Here is a 12,201-nt window from a genome sequence, read left to right as displayed (position 1 = left end):
TCTCAACCAGCCAGTAAAGCAGAAGGTTTATTTAAGGACAGGAACACAGTTTCAAGCAGAGCGTGTAGGTACGACCAGACCCCCTCAATTAGGTCCCTCTGGGAGGTTCAGGGAGCTTAGACCCCAGCTTGGGGTTCCCTGCGTTGTACCACCCAGCCCAAACTGAAACCAAACCAAAACTCCTCCTGCAGCTCCCCTCTTCCCCCTCCCCCCAGCTCCTCCTCTCCTTTGTTCAGTCTCCCGGGCAGAAGGTGTTAATTCTCCCCACCCCCTCCTGGCTCAGGTTACAGCTCATAGACTCATAGACTCATAGACTTTAAGGTCAGAAGGGACCATTATGATCATCTGGTCTGACCCCCTGCATGCTGCAGGCCATAAAACCGTCCCTACCCCTTCCCTGGACTCTGCTATTGAAGTCCCTAATCCTGTGTTTTAGTGACTTCAATCGGCAGAGACCCTCCTGCTAGCGATCCCTGCCCCATGCTGCAGAGGAAGGCGAAAAACCTCCAGAGGCTCAGCCAATCTACCCTGGAGGAAAATTCCTTCCCGACCCCAAATATGGCGATCAGTAAGACCCCGAGCATATAGGCAAGAGTCTCTAGCCTGACCCCTGTTAGCCATTGTAATATTTACCTACCATTGCTTGGTTTTCCTTGACTACTATGCTTTACCATTAAACCATTCCCTCCATAAACTTATCTAACTTAATCTTAAAACCAGACAGGTCCGTCGCCCCCACCGTTTCCCTCAGGTAGCTTCCTTCAAGGGAAGTCCCACATCCCCACTGCAACCCCCCCTGCAACATTCCCAGGTCAAATCTGCCCCGCTCCCTGCTCCGTCACATCTCTCCCCCCTTCGAGACTGAACTGAGCGGGGTCACTCTGACCAGTGACCTGGGGAAGTTCAGGGCTCCCTCTCCGGGACAACGCGTCCGCTATCAGGTTGTCACGTCCCTTCACATGGACCACGTCCATGTCATAATCCTGCAGGAGCAGGCTCCATCTCAGGAGCTTGGCGTTGGCTCCTTTCATCTGGTGCAGCCAGGTCAGGGGAGAGTGGTCGGTGTGCACGGTGAAGTGTCGCCCAAAGAGATATGGCTCTAGTTTCTTGAGGGCCCACACCATGGCCAGGCATTCCTTCTCGATGGCCGCGTAGTTCTGCTCCTGGGGTAGCAACTTCTTGCTCAGGTACACGATGGGGTGTCTCTCCCCCTTTTCATCCTCCTGCATTAACACCGCCCCCAGTCCTGTGTCTGAGGTGTCGGTGAACACCATAAAGGGCTTGTCAAAGTCTGGGTTTGCCAGAACTGGGCCACTGACCAGAGCCTCCTTCAGCGCCCGGAGAGCCTCCTGGCACTCCTCGGTCCAGACCACCTTGTCTGGCTTCCCCTTCTTGCACAGCTCAGTGATGGGGGCGGCTATGGCGCTAAAGTGGGGCACGAACCTTCGATAGTACCCTGCCATCCCAATAAAGGCTTGGACCTGCTTTTTGGTTTGAGGAGCGGGCCAGTCTCTGATCACCTCCACTTTGGCTGGTTCCGGCTTTAGGCAGTCGCTTCCCACCCGGTGGCCTAGGTAGGATACCTCAGCCATCCCCACCTTGCACTTCTCCGGTTTTACGGTCAGCCCAGCCTCCTGGAGTCGGTCCAGCACTTGTCTAACCTGGGACATGTGGTCCTCCCAGGTCTGGCTAAAGACACAGATGTCATCGATATACGCCACGGCAAAACTCTCCATCCCCCTCAGTAGCTGATCCACCAGGCGCTGGAAGGTGGCCGGCGCTCCCTTGAGGCCGAAGGGCAGGGTCAGGAACTCATAGAGCCCCAGAGGGGTGATAAAGGCCGATTTCAGCCTGGCATCTGCATCCAGCGGCACTTGCCAATAGCCCTTTGTAAGATCCATGGTGGTAAGGTACCGAGCACCTCCCAGCTTGTCTAGGAGCTCGTCAGGCCTGGGCATAGGGTAGGCATCGGCTACAGTGATGGCATTGAGCTTCCGATAGTCCACACAGAACCGGATCGACCCGTTCTTTTTGGGGACCAGCACCACCGGCGAGGCCCAAGGGCTGGAAGACGGCTGGATCACCCCCAAAGCCAGCATGTCATTGACCTCTCTTTCCAGGTCCTGAGCAGTTTTCCCTGTGACTCGGAAGGGGGAGCATTTTATAGGCGGGTGCGATCCTGTCTGCACCCGGTGGACAGTCAGATTAGTGCGTCCAGGCTGGTTGGAAAACAGCTGTTGATACAGATGCAGCACCCCTCCGATCTCAGCTTGCTGGGCAGGGGTTAGCCGATCAGAGAGGGGAATTGCTTCCAGGGGGAAGCCAGCTCTTGTCCCAGGGAATAGATCTACTAAAGGGTCATCTCCCTGCCCCTCCCAATGTCCACACACGGCCAACACCACATTCCCCCTGTCATAATATGGCTTCATCATATTCACATGGTACACCCGGTGGTGGTGTGCCCGGTTCGACAGCTCCACCACATAGTTTACCTCGTTTAGTTGCTTGACAACCTTGAAGGGCCCTTCCCAGGCGGCCTGGAGTTTGTTTTTCCTCATGGGGATGAGGACCATCACCTGGCGAAGGCGCGGGCCCGTGCTGTGCGGTCATACCAGACCTTCTGCTTCCTCTGGGCTCTGGCCAGATTCTCCCTGGCCAGGCCCATGAGCTCGGCAAGTCGCTCCCGGAAGGTCAGGGCATACCCCACCACCGACTCTCCATCAGGAGTGGCCCTCCCCTCCCATTCGTCTCTCATCAGGTCCAGGGCCCCCCTTACCCGCCTTCCATATAACAGTTCGAAAGGCGAAAACCCATTAGACTCCTGGGGTACCTCCCTGTACGCGAACAGCAGGTGAGGTAAGTACTTGTCCCAGTCCTGCGGGTGCTGATTCATAAATGTTTTCAGCATCATTTTTAGCGTCCCATTGAACCTCTCCACCAGCCCATTGGATTGGGGGTGATATGCTGAGGCCCAGTTGTGCTGGACCCCACATCTCTCCCACAAGCACCGGAGTAGGGCCGACATGAAGTTGGACCCTTGGTCCGTCAAGACTTCCTTGGGGAACCCCACTTGGCTGAAAATGGTCAGCAGCGCATCTGCCACAGCGTCTGCTTCAATGGACGATAAGGCCACTGCCTCGGGGTAGCGGGTGGCGAAATCTACCACCACCAGGATGTATTTCTTCCCAGACCGGGTCGTCTTGCTGAGAGGTCCCACTATGTCCATGGCCACCTTCTGGAAAGGCTCCTCTATGATGGGCAAAGGTCTCAACGCTGCTTTCCCCTTGTCCCGGGCCTTCCCCACCCTCTGGCAGGGGTCACAGGATCGGCAGTACTGCCGGACGTTGGTGAAGACCCCGGGCCAGTAAAAGTTCTGTAGCAGCCTCTGCCTGGTGCGCCGGATCCCCTGGTGCCCTGCGAGAGGGATGTCATGGGCCAGGTACAGTAGCTTGTGGCGAAACTTCTGGGGAACCACCAGCTGCCTCCTGATCCCCCACGACTCCACTTCCCCTGGGGGAGCCCACTCTCGATACAGGAACCCCTTCTCCCACAGGAAACTCTCCTTGCATCCTCTCATCATGGTCTGTACCACACTGAGGTCAGCCAGGCCCCTTAGCTTCCGCAGGGAGGGGTCCTTCTGCAACTCGGCCTGGAACTCGGCGGCTGGGGAAGGGATGGGGACCTGCTCCCTCTCGTCGGCTGGGTTGGAAGCCCCAGCCACCCCGAGCCTTGTCCTTGGGTGTTCCCTCCCCACCCGGGTAGGGTTTGGAGCCTCCAGTGTGACATCCTTCCCAAGGTCAGGGCGTAGTGCCCCTCGCTGGCTCTGGCTACGGGTCACGACTAAGGCGGTCTGGGGGCTGCTTGGCCAGTCCTCTAGGTCCCCCCCCATCAACACCTCAGTGGGCAAATGGTGGTGCACTCCCACGTCCTTGGGGCCCTCCTTGGCCCCCCATTTCAGGTGTACCCTCACTACGGGAACCTTGAATGGGGTCCCGCCCACCCCTGTCAGGGTCAGGAAGGTGTTGGGCACCACCCGATCTGGGGCTACCACCTCGGCCCGGGCCAGTGTCACCTCTGCGCCCGTGTCCCAGTATCCATAAACTTTCTTCCCATCCACCTCCAGGGGAACAAGGCACTCGCTCCGCAGGGACAGCCCCGCGCCCACCCTGTAAACGGAGAACTTTGAATCCGGAGCATCTGGCCCCCCAGAGAAGCTGGCCTGGGGCCCTTCTCTCTCTTGAGCAGTTGATAAGCTGCCAGCCCCTCTTGCATGAGAAGCCTGCCCCTCGTCCGTCTGGGCCTCTACCAAGTTAACCCGGTGCGGGTTCGGTCTGCTCAGTCTGTCCTTGAGCTTGGGGCACTGGAGAATAGTGATAGTGAAGGAAATGTGCCTGTATCTGTCAGGGGTATTGACTTGCCTATGGAGGAAGCTACCTCAGTCTCCAAGCAGTTGTCTGTGAACAGCCCTGTGTGCTGGGACAAGGGAAATGAAATCCCGAGCTGTGTGTCTGGTAGAAAAGGTGTCTCCAGCTCTTCTTTGTCTGTGGAGCAGACAGAAGGTGCCTTTCAGCCTGGGATGGTTGAGACTAGTGCAGTTGTCTCAGAATTGGTTCTGAATTCAACTAAAGCCCAGGAAGGGAATGGTCCTAAGTCTGTGTCTGCTGGGGAGAATGGCACTGTAACTAGGTTGCATCCAGTTAGTGTCTTAGCAAAATCCCAGAGACCAGACAATTCTGGTGCTTATATTTTGCCTATTGCTAGTGTGTGGTTGGTAAAGGGTGTAGCAACTCTGTCTAATCAGGGTAATACCCTAGCCAGGGCACAAGGAGAGCATGAAGGTGATTTGGTTGTGTTATCTACTGATGGTGTGGAAACTTGTAGCAAGAAGGAAAGGATTCCTGAACTTGTGCGTGGCAAAGGGAAGGGAAATGTTTCTAACCTTTTATCTAGGAAGTCTATGGGTTTGCCTGAAAGGGGATTGTGTAGAAATCTGCCTGATGGGCTAAAGGTGATCCTGGATGTAAGTAAGACCCAGAAAAAGTCTGTTGTTGCTCAGGGAAGTGTTCCTTTAGAGCAAGCCCTAGGTGAAGAGGGTAAGGGCAAAATTTCTGTGAGGGGTGATTTGCTGCTTAGAAAAGCTCCTGGGGAAAGGAATCCTCATGGTAATCTGTGCAAGCAGTTCCCTGCAACTGAAGGGTGTGAGAGTGATTTAATCAAGGAAGTTGGATGTGTGTTTAGGGAGGGATGCGCTGAGGCGGTTAGGGGTCGGGCAGGTGAAGGCGGAGGGAAGCTGTGAGGTATATGGGTTGGATGTGTGTTTACAGGGAGGGATGTACTTATGGGTTAGGGGTCGGGCAGGTGAAGGGGGAGGGGAGCTGTGGGGTATATGGGGTTGAGTGTGTGTTAGGGGGAGGGATGCGCTGAGGCAGTTAGGGGTCGGGCAGGTGAAGGGGGAGGGGAGCTGTGGGGTATATGGGGTTCGATGTATGTTTAGAGGGAGGGATGTACTTATGGGTTAGGGGTCGGGCAGGTGAAGGCGGAGGGGAGCTGTGGGGTATATGGGTTGGATGTGTGTTTAGGGAGGGATGCGCTGAGGCGGTTAGGGGTCGGACAGGTGAAGGGGGAGGGGAGCTGTGGGGTATATGGGTTGGATGTGTGTTTAGAGGGAGGGATGTACTTAGGGGTTAGGGGTCGGACAGGTGAACGGGGAGGGGTGTTGTGGAGTATATGGGTTGGATGTGTGTTTAGAGGGAGGGATGTACTTATGGGTTAGGGGTCGGGCAGGTGAAGGGGGAGGGGAGCTGTGGGGTATATGGGGTTGAGTGTGTGTTAGGGGGAGGGATGCGCTGAGGCAGTTAGGGGTCGGGCAGGTGAAGGGGGAGGGGAGCTGTGGGGTATATGGGTTGGATGTGTGTTTAGAGGGAGGGATGTACTTATGGGTTAGGGGTCGGGCAGGTGAAGGCGGAGGGGAGCTGTGAGGTATATGGGGTTGAGTGTGTGTTACGGGGAGGGATGCACTGAGGCGGTTAGGGGTCGGGCAGGTGAAGGGGGAGGGGAGCTGTGGGGTATATGGGTTGGATGTGTGTTTAGAGGGAGGGATGTACTTAGGGGATAGGGGTCGGGCAGGTGAAGGGGGAGGGGAGCTGTGGGGTATATGGGTTGGATGTGTGTTTAGGGAGGGATGCGCTGAGGCGGTTAGAGGTCGGGCAGGTGAAGGTGGAGGGGAGCTGTGGGGTATATGGGGTTGAGTGTGTGTTAGGGGGAGGGATGCGCTGAGGCGGTTAGAGGTCGGGCAGGTGAAGGTGGAGGGGAGCTGTGGGGTATATGGGTTGGATGTGTGTTTAGAGGGAGGGATGTACTTAGGGGTTAGGGGTCGGGCAGGTGAAGGGGGAGGGGAGCTGTGGGGTATATGGGTTGGATGTGTGTTTAGAGGGAGGGATGTACTTAGGGGTTAGGGGTCGGGCAGGTGAAGGGGGAGGGGAGCTGTGGGGTATATGGGTTGGATGTGTGTTTAGGGAGGGATGCGCTGAGGCAGTTAGGGGTCGGGCAGGTGAAGGGGGAGGGGGGCTGTGGGGTATATGGGGTTGAGTGTGTGTTGGAGGAGGGATGTGCTGAGGCGGTTAGGGGTCGGGCAGGTGAAGGGGGAGGGGGGCTGTGGGGTATATGGGTTGGATGTGTGTTTAGGGAGGGATGCGCTGAGGCAGTTAGGGGTCGGGCAGGTGAAGGGGGAGGGGGGCTGTGGGGTATATGGGGTTGAGTGTGTGTTGGAGGAGGGATGTGCTGAGGCGGTTAGGGGTCGGGCAGGTGAAGGGGGAGGGGAGCTGTGGGGTATATGGGTTGGATGTGTGTTTAGAGGGAGGGATGTACTTAGGGGTTAGGGGTCGGGCAGGTGAAGGGGGAGGGGAGCTGTGGGGTATATGGGTTGGATGTGTGTTTAGGGAGGGATGCGCTGAGGCAGTTAGGGGTCGGGCAGGTGAAGGGGGAGGGGGGCTGTGGGGTATATGGGGTTGAGTGTGTGTTGGAGGAGGGATGTGCTGAGGCGGTTAGGGGTCGGGCAGGTGAAGGGGGAGGGGGGCTGTGGGGTATATGGGGTTGAGTGTGTGTTAGGGGGAGGGATACGCTGAGGAGGTTAGGGGTCAGGCAGGTGAAGGCGGGGTGCTCTCAGTGTTTTCGGTTCAGGTTGCCTGCAGGGGAAGGCTGAGGTGTGTAGGAGGAGAGGCACTGAGGCACATGGTAGGGTGCATGCAGGTGGAGTGGTGCTCCAGGCAGGGGATGCTGGTGAGTTTGTGATGTGACTCTGAGTGATTCTGCTCTCGCTGTCTCTGCCCTGCCCAGAACGCTTCCTTACTGGATGTTCCCCAGCCCGACCTGCCGCTCTGCTTCGAACAGACTGTGCTTGTTTGGATCCCTCTGGGCTTTCTCTGGCTTTTGGCTCCTTGGCAGCTTCTTCCCATGTTTAAACCCAGGACCAAGAAATCATCTCTAACCAAACTCTACCTCACCAAGCAGGTACAGATCCTATGGCCCTACAGAACCACGGGGAGAATGGGGCCAGGAGTGGAGGGATGTAATCCGGTGTATTGGGGCCAGGGGTAGGGAATGCCCGGGGCTGGGGAGAGATGTAATGGGGCGTGGGGGGGGGGAACACCCTGGGCTGGAGGGATATACTGGGGTGTAATGGGGAAAGAGGTGGGGATCCCCAGGGACTGGAGGGATGTGATTTGGCATAATGGGGTGCAGGGTGGTGAGCACAGTGGGTAGGAGGGCTTTGTGGGGTATGGGAGTATTGTGCTCAGAAGGCCAGAGTGGCATGATCAGATGAGGAACGGGGCACGTGACCAGACAGCTGGAATAGGACCTTGGGAATGGCCCGGGACTAGAGGATTAATTCTGGGCCCACATGGGATGGAGGGATGTAATGGAGCATGGGGCCTGTGGGCATGGTACCGCTTCCACCATCACACCCCTTGTCTCCCCTGCAGGGGTGTTGACAGACTTAGGGCTGTGTTCCCCAGCAGCCCAACGGGCAGGGACAAAGCCAGTGTCTCTCCTAACAGCTGCTTTCCCCCAGGCGCTGACCACATTGCTCTTACTGACAGCAATGGCTGAACTGGCCTTCACGCTTGCAGAGGACTTTGGCCAATACCCCCACCCGACTCCCGCCAGCAGGAACCCCGCTGTCCAATACACAAACCCTGCGCTGTACACCGTGACATGGGTAAGAGACTGCTATGCCTGCCACCGGCTGAATTCACTCTGGGTCATCACGGGGACAGAGCTGGGGTGAGGGGAGGAAACAGTAAAGAGAGGTTTAGGCTGAATCTCAGGAAAACTCCCTAGCAGTGCGGGGCCATAACCTAGGGGACAGGTGGGTTGTGGGAGCAGCACACTGATTAGATGTGTCTGCTAACACAGGCAGCAGTGAAATAGTTAATATAGAAATGTAAATGTGCAGCTTTAGGTTCCAGAGCGAACCCCTCATTTAGCGGGAGTGCTGCTGAGTGATGGTTCCAGGCTTCCTGCACACTCAGGCAGTGGTCATAGCATCGGTGTAACCATGCCTCTGTGGGTCACAACTGAGAATACCAAATTCAAGACAAACTGCTGAGAAATAGGGCAGACGCCACACCCCAGAACTGGTGGTTATTCTCCCATGAGATATACCAAACCAGCAACAAAAGTAAACTTCTGTTTCACCACACTGGCTAACAAGAAGTCAGAACAGCAGTTTCCTTAGGCATTCCAGTTCTTGTATCACCACCAAAAACACTCGACTTAAAGATGAGTGGTTCTTTAAAACCAATTTTATCAAATAAAAGGTTTTTTTGATCCCAAAGGACCAGCCACACACCTAGGTCAATATACAACTCAGATCTTACCCAATAATTATGCTATTGCCAATCCTTGAGTATCTAAAATCTAAAGGTTTATTTATAAAAAGAAAGAAAGGTGAGGGTTAAAATTGGTTAAAGGAATCAAATACATACAATAATTGCAAAGTTCTTGGATCAGGCTTGTAGCAGTGACGGAATAAACTGATGACTTAAGGGCATGTCTACACTTGCAAAGTTACAGCGCCAGCAGTTACAGCGCCGCTCAGAGAGCGCTGAAGGGAAATCACTGTTGTGTGTTCACACTGACAGGTGCCTGCGCAATAACGTGTTCACACTTGTGGCGCTTGCAGCACTATTCGGAGTGGTGCCCTCTGGGCAGCTATCCCAGAGAGCACCTCTTTCTCTTTTGCCGCTAAGAGTTGTGGGAAGGCGGAGGTGGTCGCGGGGCATCCCGGGTCCTGTCCCAATGCCCCGTGATGCATTGCTTCACATCCCAGCAATACCTGTGCTTCCGTCCGCATTTGGTGCCATCTTTCAACGGTTTGTGTACTGCGCGCCCTGCCTCTTTCGGGCTGCAGGAATGGATCCCGAGCTGTTGACCAGTATGCTGCTCGCTCTGACCAACACGTCACGAGTGGCAGTGGAGTTAAAGTTAAGTTATTCCTTAAACTACAAAGGCAAGAGGAGTGCAACATTCAGGGCCGGCTTTAGGACCAGCGGGGCCCGATTTGAATACCCGGTGGTGGTCCAGGTCTTCGGCGGCAGGGGGTCCGTTCCGGGTCTTCCGCGGTACTGAATGACCCCCCTGCCGCCGAAGTGCCGCCAAAGACCCGGAACGGACTGCCTCCAGGTGAGTAAAAAAAATAAAAAGTCACCTAAGGTGCGGGGCCCTCTTAAGCGCAGGGCCCGATTCCAGGGAATCGGCCTAAAGCCGGCCCTGGCGACATTAATCTCGCCACGCATCTTAGTTACGACACAAGATTGCTTGTGGCATTCACGGAGGTGCTGACCACAATGGAATGCCGCTTCTGGGTTTGGGAAACAAGCACTGAGTGGTGGGATCACATAGTGATGCATATCATGGGACGACGAGCAGTGGCTGCAGAACTTTCACATGAGGAAAGCCACTTTCCATGGGACTGTGTGATGAGCTCATCCCAGCCCTGTGGCACAAGGACACGAGAATGAGAGCTGCCCTGTCGCTGGAGAAGTGCGTGGCGATTGCACTGTGGAAGCTAGCTACTCCAGACTGCTACCGATCGGTTGCTAACCAGTTCGGAGTGGGAAAGTCGACTGTAGGAGACATATTGATGGAAGTATGCGGGGCCATTAATCGCATCCTGTTCCAAAAGATCGGGACTCTGGGCAACATGCGTGACATTGTGAATGGCTTTGCACACATGGGCTTCCCTAACTGCAGAGGGGCGATCAATGGCACGCACATTCCAATTCTGTCACCAGACCACCTAGCCACCGAGTACATAATCACAAGGGGTATTTCTCAATGTTTCTCCAGGCGCTTGTGGATCACCGTGGGTGTTTCACAGACATTAACGCAGGCTGGTCTGGAAAGGTGCATGACGCACGCATCTTTCGGAACACTGGCCTGTTCAGGAAGCTGCAAGCAGGGACTTTCTTCCCTGACCAGAAGATCACCGTACGGGAAGTCGAAATGCCCATTGTGATCCTGGGAGACCCTGCCTACCTCTTAATTCCGTGGCTTATGAAGCCATACATGGGGCAACTTGACAGCAGCAAGGAGCGGTTCAACAACAGGCTGAGCAAGTGCAGAATGACTGTGGAGTGTGCATATGGCCCTTTAAAAGCCCGCTGGCGATGTCTGTATGGGAAGCTGGATATGGCCGATGGCAATTTTCCTATGCTTATAGCCACATGCTGTACGCTCCATAATATTTGTGAAGGGAAGGGTGAAAGCTCCACTCAGGAATGGACCGCAGATGCTCAGTGCCTGGAGGCTGAGTTTGACCAGCCAGAGACCAGGGCTATTAGAGGGGCGCAGTGCGGGGCCATAAAGATCAGCGATGCTTTGAGGCAGCAATTTGAAGCTGAAAGCCACTAATATTTGTTGCTATGCTCGGGATTGCAGTGCTTGTAATGCTAGGAGGTGATTGGTGCACATGATGCAAGAAGGGGCCTTAACGTAATTGTATGTTGCTTTGCAGGGCTCTTTTTTGCTTTCACTTAATAGACTAAAGATTGATTTCAAACATACACAATTCTTTTATTGAAAGATAACAGCCAGAGGAGAGAGTCAAACGAAAAAAATCATCAGCAGGAAGGGGGAGGGGGGAAGGGAAGGTCTCAAGAGGAGGAGGGGTCCCGGGATGACTATAGATTGTGTATGTCCAGGTATCATACCCAACCTTCTCCTTTGGAGTACAATGCAGCGGGTGCTGTACTTCAGCAGGGCCAGACTGCAGAGGGATGGGTGTTGAGTGCAGTGGGTAGTGGAGTCCACACTGCTGGACTGTGAGGAGGGAGGAGTGGAATGCTGCAGGTAGAGACTGGAGCCAGGAGGTTGATAAGAGAGTGTTGGCGGTGTCTGGGGGGGCGCATGGGAAAGAGTTTTGCGATAGGGGCTGCAGGGGAGGGCGGGCACGGAGCTGCTTGGTTTGAAGAGCTGGTATCACCTAGAGCATGTCAGCTTGGTGCTCCATAACTGTTAGGAGCCGCTCCGTGGTTTCTTTCTGGTGTGCCGCATTCTCCTTTCAGTCCCTCTTCTCGCTGTCCCGCCACTCCTTCTGTTCCTTTTTCTTGGCAGCGGAGTGCATCATAACCTCACGCATAAAGTCCTCCTTAGTTCTTCTTGGACGTTTTCTAATTCTGCGCAGCCGTTCTATGTCTAGTTGGCAGCCGGTTTCAAGTGGAGTGCCCCAAGGGTCGGTCCTGGGGCCGATTTTATTCAATATCTTCATTAATGATCTGGAGGATGGTGCGGACTGCACCCTCAGCAAGTTTGCAGATGACACTAAACTGGGAGGAGTGGTAGATATGCTGGAGGGTAGGGATAGGATACAGAGGGACCTAGACAAATTAGAGGATTGGGCCAAAAGAAAGGATAAGTGCCGAGTCCTGCACTTAGGACGGAAAAATCCCATGCACTGTTACAGACTAGGGACTGAATGGCTAGGCAGCAGTTCTGCAGAAAAGGACCTAGGGGTTACAGTGGACGAGAAGCTGGATATGAGTCAACAGTGTGCCCTTGTTGCCAAGAAGGCTAACAGCATTTTGGGCTGTATAAGTAGGAGCATTGCCAGCAGATTGAATTTCCCCTCTATTCAGCATTGGTGGGCCTCATCTGGAGTACTGTGTCCAGTTTTGGGCCCCACACTACAAGAAGGTAGTG

At 55.0% G+C, this 12,201-nt stretch overlaps 1 protein-coding gene across 3 annotated transcripts in view; it reads left to right on the top strand.

Moving 5' to 3' along the window:
- Positions 1-12,201, top strand: part of ABCC2 (ATP binding cassette subfamily C member 2) — a 64,111-nt gene that overhangs the window by 12,779 nt on the left and 39,131 nt on the right. For 2 of the 3 annotated variants that reach the window (XM_065553597.1, XM_065553595.1), the window contains exons 2-3: positions 7,336-7,509; positions 8,072-8,218. In XM_065553597.1, coding sequence (XP_065409669.1) covers positions 7,453-7,509; positions 8,072-8,218 — 204 coding nt within the window. In that variant the 5' untranslated portion in view covers positions 7,336-7,452. Of the gene's footprint in view, positions 1-7,335; positions 7,510-8,057; positions 8,219-12,201 lie in introns of those variants that run through there. The other variant, XM_065553598.1, reaches the window with a different exon arrangement.

The sequence above is a fragment of the Chrysemys picta genome, chromosome 7 (assembly GCF_011386835.1).
Source record: "Chrysemys picta bellii isolate R12L10 chromosome 7, ASM1138683v2, whole genome shotgun sequence".
Lineage (NCBI taxonomy): Eukaryota > Metazoa > Chordata > Testudines > Emydidae > Chrysemys > Chrysemys picta.
Note: the sequence above shows the minus strand (reverse complement) of the source record. Positions and strands in the feature narration are given on the sequence as shown.